The sequence below is a fragment of the Meleagris gallopavo genome, chromosome 30 (assembly GCF_000146605.3).
Source record: "Meleagris gallopavo isolate NT-WF06-2002-E0010 breed Aviagen turkey brand Nicholas breeding stock chromosome 30, Turkey_5.1, whole genome shotgun sequence".
NCBI lineage: Eukaryota > Metazoa > Chordata > Aves > Galliformes > Phasianidae > Meleagris > Meleagris gallopavo.
Window position 1 is genome coordinate 2,270,433 of NC_015040.2, and position 12,414 is coordinate 2,282,846.

The 12,414-nt window shown below is 51.8% G+C and overlaps 2 protein-coding genes across 2 annotated transcripts; one reads left to right on the top strand and one right to left on the bottom strand.

Moving 5' to 3' along the window:
- The first annotated feature begins 15 nt into the window (after positions 1 to 15).
- LOC104909257 (glutamate receptor ionotropic, NMDA 3B-like) lies at positions 16 to 1,388 on the top strand. The gene is made up of 4 exons (XM_019610048.2): positions 16 to 187; positions 272 to 339; positions 438 to 704; positions 769 to 1,388. Exons 2-4 carry the CDS (start codon positions 293 to 295, stop codon positions 797 to 799), a joined length of 345 nt encoding a protein of 114 aa, XP_019465593.1. The 5' UTR covers positions 16 to 187; positions 272 to 292; the 3' UTR covers positions 800 to 1,388.
- Positions 1,389 to 2,075: 687 nt separating this feature from the next.
- On the bottom strand, positions 2,076 to 12,408 carry TMEM259 (transmembrane protein 259). The gene is made up of 11 exons (XM_019610047.2): positions 12,268 to 12,408; positions 9,848 to 10,114; positions 9,432 to 9,546; positions 8,132 to 8,242; positions 7,116 to 7,238; positions 6,692 to 6,792; positions 6,067 to 6,124; positions 5,865 to 5,948; positions 5,222 to 5,354; positions 4,784 to 4,883; positions 2,076 to 4,062 (listed from the first exon to the last, which is right to left on the bottom strand). The coding sequence occupies exons 1-11, from the start codon at positions 12,337 to 12,339 to the stop codon at positions 3,208 to 3,210; spliced, it is 2,019 nt and encodes a 672-aa protein (XP_019465592.1). The 5' UTR covers positions 12,340 to 12,408; the 3' UTR covers positions 2,076 to 3,207.
- Between the last annotated feature and the right edge of the window lie 6 nt (positions 12,409 to 12,414).

Here is a 12,414-nt window from a genome sequence, read left to right on the forward strand (position 1 = left end):
CACTGACCCCATCAATCCCGCAGACCCTGCAGATGGGGATCTACCATTTCTCGGGGCTGTTTGTGCTGCTGTGCATCGGGCTGGGCGGGGCGTTGCTCACCTCGCTGGGGAGCACGCCTTCTACCGCCTCATCCTGCCCCGCATCCGCCGCCAGAAGCGGTTCAGCTACTGGCTGCACACCAGCCAGGTGAGGAAGAGGAGGGCGCTGCCTTCCTCCCTCCTCCCCCCAGTCCCCCCCACCTTCCTCATCACCCTTCCTCGTGCCCCGCAGAAAATCCACCGCGCTCTCAACATGGGCACGGAAGAGCAGAGGAGGCAGAAGCTGAGCCTGGAGCAGAGGTAAAGCGCGGCACGGGGCAGCGGCCCCGCTCTCCTCCTCCCCACAGCCCCGGGGAAGCAGAGGAGCCTCCCGGCCCCAACCTTCTGTCGTCCCCCAGGCGCAGCCCCCAGCAGAACCCGGCACCCGAACGGAAGGAGGTGCGCAGGGTGCGCTTTCAGCTGGACACCAGCGAGGGTCCCCCAGGGCCTCCCAGCAATGGGTTGGTGCAGGGGGAGCGGGCAGGGGGCGAGAGGGAGCTGCAGGAGCTGGAGGAGAAGATCGAGGCGATGCGGGAGCAGCTGCGTGCGGCGCTGCTGAGGAAGAGCGAGTTGGTGGCAGCGCTGGGTACAACGAGGGGCCCGGGAGCAGAGCAAAGCCAGGACAGGTGAGCACGAGGGGTTTTAAAGCGTGTAACAGGAGAAAAACCAAGCCTGCGTTTTCTCTTCCAGCTGCACTGTGAAAGCGGCAGAGCACAGCTGACAGCTCTGCCCCACGGCCAGGTCCCAGCCCTGCCCCAGCACGGCAGCCTACGGGGCTCAGCAGCCACAGGAGACCCCCACGCTCCGAGCCCAGGAGGAAGGAGCAGCCCCAGGGTCAGGGCTGAGACCCCAACCCCCGGAGAGCCGGCAGCAGGGAGCCGACATCACACTGAGCTCTGGAGCCGCGGCCAGAGAGCGCAGCCCCCCGGGGCAGAAGGACGGACATCACCAGTGCTGGCCGTTCCTCAGGCTGCACAGAGAAGAACCCAGCCTCAGTGCACTCACCTCCCTCCGAGGCAGCAGAGGAAAGAACTAAATCCAAATGCAAGAGACCGGGGCCGCTGTCAACAGCCAGGGATGCCACAGGCACGTCTTCCCTCCCTGCAGCCCTGTCACTTGTGCAGAGGTTGCACTGCTGAGCACAGCAGCGGGGGCCGGAGCTCAGCTCTCCTCCAGGATCCTCACATCACCTTCCAGCAGAACCCCATCCCAGTGCTAGCAGGACATCAGAGCAGCACCAAGCAGCTGTTAGATATAATATTTATTATTATATACAAACACATTTTGTACATTAAATAGAATGAACTCTACTCCTCATTCATCAAATGATTTGGTTTGTTTTCCCACCTTCCCTTCCCACCCACCCGCTCCTCTTATAAGCCTATGGTTACTCCTTGCTCTTGCACCCTGGCACATCCATGCTCATCAGGAGCCTCGTCATGCTGCCCAGCCTTCCCAGGAAGGCAGCTGCAGAACGGTCTGCCCTGTGCCCCAGAGCAGCACCCAGGGCTCATCGAGCCAAAAAGAGAAAAAAAATAGCAGGGCACCCACATGGGAAACACAGAGAAAATGAAGCCAGAGGGCTGCGAGTCCCCATGCTGCCAACATGGAAACCCAGCCCTGGTGGAAGCCACAGCAGTGCCTCTAAGGGAGAGAGGGGCACGCTGATGCTGCTGGGAGGCTGGAGTCCCCTGCAGAGCCCAAGCAACCTCCTCCACCTCCTCCCAGCGCTGCTCCTTCCCAGCAGGTTTCTCCCTGAGCTTCTCTCATCCCAGCCCTGCAGACACGGCACTCTCCTGCATCACCCTGCTTTTGCAGTCCTGCTCTACCTGCAGGTTTTAAGTCCTAACCCCACCTGGCTCCAATCGAGCCCTGGGGCACCAGGTGTAGCACACAGGACTGGGGCACAAATCCAAGCTTCGCCTCTGCTGCCAAGGGAATGAGGGAAAAGTTAGCTGAAATTTGTCTTTAGTGTTTTGGTTCTTTGCTAAACCACCTCACGCAACAGCTGAGCCAGCACAATGCCAATCTCTCCTCAGGGATGGGGCTGATCTTAAAACGCAGACGTGTCCCATTCAAGGGACAAGGCACTGAAAAACGAAACAACCTCACCTGCAGCTGCAGGTGCCGAAAGCAGAGCTGTACAGAGACAGAGTTGCTGTCCTCCTCCTCTACAACAGATACTGAGGCTACAGGTCAGCTCCCAGAGGATATTGATACCATTTGCCTGTGGCACGGCAGGAGCTCTCACTTGACACATTGAATAGGGGCCAAACTCACCAGGGTCTTGCAGAGTCACCAGCAGAAGGGGACAGCATTCCTCCAGGGCTGAATGAATCCTTTACTGCTTCCAACCACAGACAAATGCGTCCTTCCTTGGGTGGATGCTCTAAGCTGGACCTGGACACTTCTCCCCCTAAACCCACCGACTAAAGGAAATTTAATGTCAGGAGGAAAAGGAAAAAAAAAAAAGAAAAAAGAAATGGGCTAAAATGCAGTTTCTGCTTTGGTTATTGCCCAGCTTTGCTCTGGTGTGAGCAGCTCTAGTGTTGAAGGGAGGTACTGAGCTTCTTTTCCCCTAGAAAAAGGAAGGTGACTGGTTTCTCCTTGGCTGTTGGTTGCTCTCCCAGGGGTGTCTGAAGATGCTCTCCCTGCTCACACACAGCTGCTATTCTAACCAGAGAGTCACCGTGCACACACGTGGTTTGTCACAAATCAGCTCATGTTTGCAAGCAACACCCAGACTGCCAACACAACCTCAGGGGGCAAAGAGGAGCTGTGACAGCACACTGACAGCACAGAGAACACGGCCAGCCTGCCCTGCTCACCCACAGCCTCAGCAGTGGCACAGGGCTCCCTGTCGTGCCTTGCAGGCAAGGGAGCAAACGTGCCCTTACTCCCTCCTCCCTGCAGGGAGAATCTGGCACTGAGCAGTCCCACGTGTGCCAGCCTCATACGTGCACACACGTGCATTTCTCTGGGGAGTTCACTGCAGCATCTTCTCTCTGTCCCAGCTGCTCTGCCTCCATTAAGAGGAATTCATGGGTTAAGGATGATGGTGAAGTGAGAAACAGTAACAAACGAAATCCAAATGCCTTCCTGGCAGTCCAGAGTGACGGTAACAAGGACTCAAGACAGGCTCCTCAAGTCTGGCTCCGAGCAAGGCCTGGAGCTAGCTGTACTATCTGCTGGTGCTGGGCAAGGGCCGCTCTCCCCTCGGTCCCCAAGAGCACAGCCCAAGAGTTTGTCCTGATCAGTGTTCTCCACAAAGGCCGGAGGGGACTCTGCCACACTGCCATTTGCAATGCAGTTCTTGCCACTGGGTTTTGCTTGGCTGTCCGAGCTCTCCACAGCCTCAGTCTGCTCAGCAGGGGAAGGGCTGGAGTTGGAGCTCCCATCCTCCTGCACAGGGACGGGGGCAGGAACTGCGGCTGCCTCTGTGGCAGAGGAACCATCTGCAGCAGCAACCACAGATGCTGAAGTGACCTCAATGGTGATGGAGCCCACGGCAGTGTCCGGGTGGTCGCTGCTCACCCTGATGCGTGCGACCAAACCGGAGGCAGCAGAAGCAGCAGCATCCTGAGGGCTCCCAGAAGCCACGGCTTCGTGCACCACGTTCGGCTCCAGGAGAGAAGAGCTCAGGTCAGAAAGAAATGAGGCCTCTGTAACGATGGCAGCTGTCTCAGCAACCCAGTTCAGGTCGCTCCCAACAGAAGAGGCTGCGGCCGTGGTGATGATGCTGGAGGCCTCACTGGGGGCCAGAGCTGCTGGGTTGCTGCTCTCTCCGGAGGGGCCAGCAGCCAGGTGGGGCCGGTGACCCCCCACCTCTGCCCCAGCTGGGGTAGTGTTGTTGTTGAGGTTGTCTTGGAGAGTTGTTTGAGTGCCCTGACCCACCTGCTGGTTCTGCAGCAACATCTCTTGGATTCTGATCTGCCGGAGAATAGCTGGCAGCTCGTAGTGGTGGAAGAAGTAAATCATTGAATGCTGGAGATGGTAAAGGGAAAGGAATCACTCAACAGGTTTGGGCTGCAAGCCTAGACACACCTTGCAAAACTATTCTGTCATCCCTATGTAAAGACAGTAACCAGAGAATCTGGATGCTCTTTCTAAGACCTTATCTAAAATTGTGCAAAGATTTATCCCTTCTATTTGAGCTCCTGCAAACTGCTGTCAGAGAGCAACTCCAAGAGCTCTGAAGACAGGTGATGGAGTAGGGGTGAGAGTGAGGCTAAAGGCATTTCCCTCCAGCTCCATGTTTGCATCTCACAGCACAGAGAGGGAGCAGCTCAGCACACACCTGATTCATTCCTCATCCTCTACGTAGGAGATTCTCAGTGGGATTTGTTCCAGAGATGAGACAGGAATCCTTCCCTAACACTCCCCAGAGCTCACTTGACATCAGCCTATTGTCAGTCACACGGCTGATGTGAGGAGTGACCAAGTCCTGCAGTGTGACAGCCTCCTCTTGTCACCCCATTTCCAAACCTGACACTCAGACACAGTTTGAAACAGAATTTGATTAAGCCCAAACCACAGCTTTACACCACTTTTTGACACTGCTGATTACACACACCGTGCTGCTGCCATTTCAACTGCACGCAGGCAGAGCCCTCTGAGGGGTGCAGAGTGACCAGGACTGAACTCACAGGATGGCACCTGCCCCCAGATGTGGGTATGAGCAGGAACAGCAGCTGCTGCTACTCACCTGGATGAACAGCCACGAGGTGACCAGAGCCAGGCTGCTGTACTGCCCGTTGAACCGATAGTGGTAGGCATAGAAGGCAAAGTGGTACAGATAAAAGAACCTGCACAAAAAAAGCAGCAAATATCAGGATACATCAGTGGACAGCGCAGACCTGAGCTCCTCTCTAGTCATAACTCTATTCTGAGCTGGTGCATTCTGCACAGGGAGGTCTGTGCAAATGTATAATTAGCACGGCTTCGCTGTGAGCAAAACAAAGGGGAGGGGTGATTCCTGACGTCATACTGGAGACCCAAAGTGGAAAGAAGTGCACTTTGGACCATAGGACAGCTCCCAAGGAGACATACAGAAGCTCTGAAGAGTGAAAGTCCTCCTCCAGTTGGAGATCTAAAAGCAGCTGCCACCAGAGACTGGGAGCTGCAGGGAGGTGAGGTCTCTTACCTGAGCCAATGCCTCTTACTCGTATTGGTGTGGCAACAGATGGCATCATACTGGTCAGCCAGCCACACAATGAGGATGATGTAAAACGCAGTCGTGGTGTCATTGAAGAACTCTGACATAATGGCCTCCATACCTACAGGACAGAGAGGGGCCTGACATCAGCACATTGCAGGGCAGACGACAGTTGCATTGCAGCAAAAGCCTGCACGATTGCATGGTAAAAAATAACAGAGCAGGAAAAAAATGATCTCTGTTTAAAACAACAGCTAAGGTCAAGCAAGTTTCACTGCTGACTGAAGTCACCACAGGATCAGCTGGCTCTGGAAAGCAGAGATCTCAGTGGTTTTGATTGTTTCTTTAAAATCCAAATTATGCTAATGGAATGTGGTTACACACTGTGTGAATCTAACACGAACCAAAGCAAGGAACGGGCAAAGCTTCAGTTTATGTGATTTCCAAATGAACTGCTTTTCCAGGAGACTCAGAATGACAGTGCAGCTCACTGTGCCATCAAATCCCTTCCACCTTGCGAAGGGCAGACACACTAACCATCTGCTGTGACCAGGTCACAAAAGGGAATTATACCTCCTACAGATCCCAGAGGGACTCGCAGCACAAATACAAGAAGTGAGCGTGTCCTTACCTACTAGAGCCAGAATGACAGTGAGTAGGGGAGCTGCAGGGAATGCAATTGTCATGTTCATTTCCAGCATCTGTAACAGGTCAACTGCAAGAAGGAAAACGGTGTCACAAAAAGAGAACACGAGGCCAAGGAAGCCTCCAACCCCTGCATCACTCCACACTCAGAGCATCTCAACACCCCAAATCACACAGAAAATACCTACCAATGAAGACAAAGATCTGATGGTGTGAGTAGCGTAAGAGCATCGAAACAGAGAGAGTCTGAAATAGGAGAACAGAAGCCACTGTCAGATTCCTGTCAGAATCACATCACAGCAGAGGCTCAGGCAGGCAAGCTCGGACTCATAATGTTGCTGTGCATATCCCATATTTGCTAGCTTGAGCTACACAGGCCAATTTCTCAAGGAGTAATTAGGACTTCACAAACAGCAATTAATCTTCGTACTTACTGTCTATTTTACAGCAGTAATCATTTGTTTGCAAAGAGACTGATTTTGAATATTTGAGCAGAGGCCAAACCAAACAGCAGCAGAGCTGGAACTGAGGTTTCTTCCTATTCTGTATCTGTGCTCCTCCCAGTAGCTCAAACTGCCTGTCTGACAAAAGTCATCCTGCACTGTTTTGATTTCTTCTCTCACTGGTCATAGCATGCTCTTTGCTTTTAGGACTCCAAATATCCACATTAGAGGGGGGGGGGAAAAAAAAAGAGCAGAACTCCGTCAGCTTAGCTTTAAAAGTAGTTATGAGCTCAGGCCTCTACTGTAACAGCAAACCTTGCCCATGTGCTGGGCTCAGAGTCCAGGGAACGCCCAGCTCATCCCAACTTACAAATATGACCATGATGACAAAGGCTGCCAGGTAGGACGTTCTAGCCATCCACATGCTGACAAAGCGATAGTGCTCCCCAGACACCACGTTGCGAAGGAAACCTGGGAACAAAAAGGGAAAAAAAGCACACAATCCCCATGGAACTAACTCACAGAACAAGAACAAACTGCTTGTCGTGTCTGAGATCTATGCCAGCATCCCTCACAGCTGCACGCTTATTGTTATGCAGTGCAATAAGGCCATAGGAAATCACGCCTGCAGATGTCTCTTCTCTCCTGTTTCATTTTGTCCTCAGCAATAACATCCCTACATAACACAATGAGCTGTTCCCTGCATTAGAGATTAATCAAAGTCAGGAGATGACATTCATGCACCTGTGGAAAAGCAGCACTCCCTCTGCTAAAGCGATTCCTCCGACTCTTACCTTTGTTCTCTTCATTTTCAGCTAAGGCTTTGACACTTGACATCAGGATGTCATCATAACCCAGGAATTCATCCAGCAACAGACGACTGAACCTGTCCCCAAAGCACTGATCCCTGGTAGGATCTAGACAGAAGAGCAGAGCAGTTAGACCTTATCCTTTTCAAATGTGAGCACAGTCTTCCCATCATTTAAAGCAGACTTGCAATTGCACTCAAACCTCTGGCAGCGTAACTGAACTGGGCAGGACCGGGAAGCAAAGTGTCACACCCTGACAAATACAGCCATGCTGGTAAAATGCTGATGCCAATCAGGCTTCAAGAATTCCATCTGTGCTGTCGCACTCTCCACTGCCATACACATACAGGGAATTTGTCTCCTGGGCTTGGACTGCAGCCCCAGTAACAAAGGGCTCTCTCTCTCTCTCTCTCTCTCTAGCAACAGCCCTCAGAATAAGTCTGTGTGCAGCTCAGAGGGGCTGGCAGAGATGTTTCTGCAGCCAACTGGGCTCTGTGTGGTGCTGCTGGGGCCCACAACCCCCCCTCCCCAACACTTCCATGCAGCTCTCATGAAACACGAACACGTATTCTACTGTACACTGATCAGCCTGTAAAAAAAACCCCAAAAAACCACGAAGCCCAGAAACAATCTTTCAATAAGTTACTAAGATATTCATGCAGGAACTTTTCTAGGTGAATGGAAAAGCCCAGGTCAGTAAACAGACATTTAACACTGGCTCTCTCTTCAATGAGAAAGCAATGCTAGACGTAACACGAAGGCTCAGGCACCAGAACAGGCTCCAGCATTTCAGAGCACTCCTCTTGAAAAGGGTGTGACCAGCTAAAGCAATAACTGCTCCATAAAGCTCTCCTGCATGGCAAGTGAGCGCCATCAACTGTTATAAATGGTTCCCACAAGACTAAAGAGGGGATGGGATGAGTGTGAAGTTTGGAAGAGAGCTGCCAGCACGCGGGTATCTCTGCAGACACATCTCTGGCAGGGCTGGCTCCCTCACTCACCCAAAGTCACCACCATCACAGGGATGCTGAGGCGCTGCCGTGTGCTCTGGGACAGGCGCAGGAACCCATACTCCAAGGAATACTCCACAATGTACTCTTCCTGTGGCCACACTGCAAGAGAAGGTGGGAAGGGAGACTCAGCAGAAGGCTATGCAGACAGTCAGCAGGAAGAAACAGGCTCTCGTGTTTGTTTTGCTTTTAGTTTTCGCTACGAAACTGTTTTAAGCTCAAATGAAAATGAAGTGTTGAAATATCAATGCATGAACCACTTTGTTTGTACCACAGGTAACTTTACCACGGTAACACACTCTGTCTTAACATTCAATTTGGTGTACTTACAGGACAGAAGAGCTGGGGGAAAAAAAAAATGCTAACAAGATGGGATTTTCTAGCTACATTAAGAAGGGACACAGTTCTCTCTCCTACTACACTGCTGGATCATTTCCAGCTTGGTATTCAGCAAATCAAGGCACAGTCTGTCAGCACACACAACACCGGACAACATGACTCTTACAGAACTTAAGCAACCTGTTAATTAAGGTATTGCACCAAAAATATTTAAACATCGCCCAGTCTTAAGAGACTTAATGATCTCAAATATAGGACTAATGAGTTCTGGATCAGGATCAAGCAAAACTTTGCAAGAGCGAGGGAACGGTGCTGTTGTGACGTCCAGGCTCACAATCCTCAACATCAGCAGCTCAAGTCGTGCTGAAACAAGAAGGATGGAGCAGGACAATAATTCGAATGAGGCAGACTATCAACACAATCTTGCAAGCTACTCCAACTTGCTTGGTGGCTTTCAGGATTAGTTTGCTATTCCAGGTACTGGTGTTGACTCAGGGACCCAAAATACTGTTAATACAGTAAGGAATGTGCACTGTCAGTTGGATCCCTGCAGGTTTCAAGAGGACAGCAAACGCAGAACTGCTCAGAAGAGGGAGGTTTACATTCATCTGACGTACCTGGCACTGATTTGCTGCAGAAACACGATGCCAGACCAGAAGGCTCTAGCAAATTTTATAGCCCAGATGCATCCACCCAACTCCCAGCCTCCCTCCAACAAAAGAAAACACGGTGCTGTAGATCTGGTGTCAGGAGCGACAAGATTCACCACAGGTTAAAGCAACAGGGATAGCCAGGGGACAATAAAGGTTGCTAAGTGCAGGCCCAGGGAAGCCAGGAGAAGTGCAGGGAAGATGCAGGGAAAGGAGAGAGCACAGATAGCGATTTAAGTTGTCTTTACCTGCTCTGGCTAGCATCTCAAACTCGGACACAGTCTCCCGCAGAGGCTGCATACCTTTAGTGGCTGCTTCACTAAATGAGAACTCCTGGCTTTCGTTGTGGGCCAGCGCCTCAGTGCTGCTCATCCGGGACGGCTTGAGGAACACCTTGGGCTCTATATCCAGCTCAAACTGTTGGGGAACAGCAGCAGAAGAGGTCAGGTTAGCAGCCAGGTCAGCTCCAGGCTCCCGTTGCTCCCTCTCTGTGCCCCGAGCCACCAACAGGAAGACAAGTGAGGTGTTTTGCTCAGGCTTTATCTTCTACCTTAAAACGTCAGAGGCTAACCAGGGAAAAACTGAGGGAGCACACACAGATTCTGAGTGACTGAGGGCACACAGAGGGACCACGACACATTCACAGCACGCGCATCAAGCTGTTTCATCCCAAACCCACGCTCGCCTCGCCCCGTGCACACGGGGAACACAACTTTACCTTGATAGAGCTGTTTTCAAACATATCCACAGTCATTTCCTCTTCTTCCTCCTCCTCTTCCTCAGCCGTGGGCTCAACTACCATTCCTGGAAACTTCTCAGCACCGCAGAACTGGAGGAAGATGGGGGCCCGGCTGGAGTTGCGCTGGATTTCCACCCTCAGGATGCCATCACGTGGCCATTTGTCCCTCACGTGCTCCAAACAGTTTATGGGTGAGCGGGAGAAGGCGATGTGAATGTACGCCAGGATGAAGAGCACAAAGAGAGCCTACGCACAGCAGGAAACAAAGCAGAGACTGTCAGCCCAACCAAACGTTGCCTGTTGATAGGCTGCCCAGTTTCAGCCATCTCTTCTTCACGCACAGACACTGCAGGTGGACGAGAGCCTTTAGGCTTTCTAACCCTAGCTGCATTTGCACCAAACGATACAACAGCCCCAGATCAACTTCTCTCCCAGCTCCACAGCTTATATAACACTCCCTCTGTACTTTGTCCTTCTGATACCTCGCTAACTTGCTGAAACCTCGTCTTTCTGAGGTAAACACTAAGAGGCCTAAAGCTTTTCCTGGGAATGAAAGCTCCCAAGGTGCCTTTGACCAAAACTTCTCCATTACTGCACTGTGCTGGGGCTGAGTGCAGCTGGCTGCCACCCAGGAGGCACGCTGCCACGTTAACACATACACTGCCTAGGGTCAAAGAAGTGCTGACTCTCACAAAACCACGTGCAAAGTGCCCACTGCTTTTGCCTCTGTGTGTATCAGGACACAGCACTTCCTTCTGAGCTCCAGCAGCATTCAGCACAGGTACAGAGCAGGCCGCTTGCTGCTGAATTCCTACTGAATTCTCCCTCATTTCAAAGTGCCAAAGTGTTTCCAGGAAGAAACTGCCAACCCACAGATTGTTGGTTTTTTTTTTGGTCAACTGATCCACTCCTAACTCAACCCAACCACCAGGAAGGGCTACCCAAGCTTATTCAGAAAGGTCTTAAAACACTGGGATCAATTTGTGTTTGATTTCTGCTCAGCCAGGCAGATGTTAACCACGGGAGGGAAATAAACTGAATTCAAAATAAAAGGCTGCAGAGGACTACCTGCAATTACTTGGGTTTGTGCCACATCCAGCACGACAGAGCCACGCTCTGGGCTGTGGGGTTTTAGCATTGCAGAACCAACAATACAAACCCACCCAAGGCAGCAGCAAGAACCAACTCCAGGAGTTGGGTTGCAAAGGTGTATTGTTATCAGCCAATAGCCAGCCTACCAATGAGCAATGGTTGGCTCCATTAAAAAGACCTTTCAGCACTTGATTCCTAATAGAAAGATGCTTTCAACCCAAGGAACAACTACAAGTCACAGCAAAACAAAGTGAACTAATAAAACCCATTTCCTATAACGAAGTTACCCAACTGTCCAAAGTTCAAGCTCCAAAGAACACCTGTCTATAAGCAGCATTGCTGCATTTCATGCATTCACTTTCAAAATTAAGCATTAAGATGCTCCTTCTTGATTAAAGTATCTGTCCTTGCCATGCATTGTGCCTGACCTATTTGTTATGAATAAACAGGCTGCTAACATCACATCTGCAGAGGAGCTGCAGAGGAAAATGCTGGGGAAGGTAATCCCAAAACAGATCCCTGATGCAGGGAGAATGGTGATGAAAGCAGGCAGGAGCAGCACCAGGGTGCCAAGCACAGCGTGCAGGCCACAGCCTCAGACTTGGCCTCCCACCTCACACAGAATCACAGGGAGGCTGAAAGCACAGCTGCCTGCTAACCCTAAGGGCAGAAGCAAGGATCTCCTCTGGGAGCACTTGAATTTTCTCAGCGTACTTCGATTAAAAGCAGGTAGCAGCAAGAAATTCTCCTGGCTGGGCTGCGTGACAAAACCTGAACGTTTACTGGGCAGGGAGAAAAAGGTCCATGTAGTACAATTCAGGGTAACCTAGATGTGGCTGGATTTTAGAACCCTGGATTCCCAGGGCTTAGAACCCAGGGCACAAAGCTCCCTGTTGTTACCTAGCTGGCTCTCCTTTGCCCCCCTCTCTTATTTCTAGAGGCAGGGGGGACACAGTGAGCTCTGGAAGCTGCAGGGCAGCACTTCACCTCACACAGACAGCACCAGGCTGACGTCTGGTCCCCACAGGGGAGGCTGTAATAACTTCCATACCCTGCAGAATTCTGCTTTGCCACTACATGGACTTCAGATTACATCAGCAAAAACGCAGACAGGTTTCACCCCACGGAGAAGACACCCAGCACGCAGCTGAGGGCGTCGATTACCGTGAAGAAAAACGGTGATAAAACAGAGCCTTGCACCGACTGCACTCAGCGGGGATGGCACTCCATCAGCACGGCCGCATTCGGGCACCTCACGTGCGTGATGTACGCAAAGACAGACTGCTGGGAGCCCCCCCGGGCCTCACCTTGAGCAGCACGAAGAACTCGAAGACCCGCCTGAAGGAAGGAGGGAAGAGCCGCGCGTAGGTCACAGCCATCTTGAAGAAAAGCGCGTGGAAGAGGCGGTCGCGGACATTGATCAGAGGGTTCTGATTGAGGGCAGCGTTCCTCCC

Coding starts and splice junctions, on each gene's coding strand:
- LOC104909257 (XM_019610048.2), top strand. CDS start 293: ATGGGCACGGAAGAGCAGAGGAGGCAGAAGCTGAGCCTGGAGCAGAG. Junction 340..437: donor AAGCTGAGCCTGGAGCAGAG/GTAAAGCGCGGC, acceptor GTCGTCCCCCAG/GCGCAGCCCCCAGCAGAACC. Junction 705..768: donor GCAGAGCAAAGCCAGGACAG/GTGAGCACGAGG, acceptor TTTCTCTTCCAG/CTGCACTGTGAAAGCGGCAG.
- TMEM259 (XM_019610047.2), bottom strand. CDS start 12,339: ATGGCTGTGACCTACGCGCGGCTCTTCCCTCCTTCCTTCAGGCGGGTC. Junction 5,949..6,066: donor TCAGATCTTTGTCTTCATTG/GTAGGTATTTTC, acceptor TCCTTCTTGCAG/TTGACCTGTTACAGATGCTG. Junction 5,355..5,864: donor TGTCATTCTGGCTCTAGTAG/GTAAGGACACGC, acceptor TCTGTCCTGTAG/GTATGGAGGCCATTATGTCA.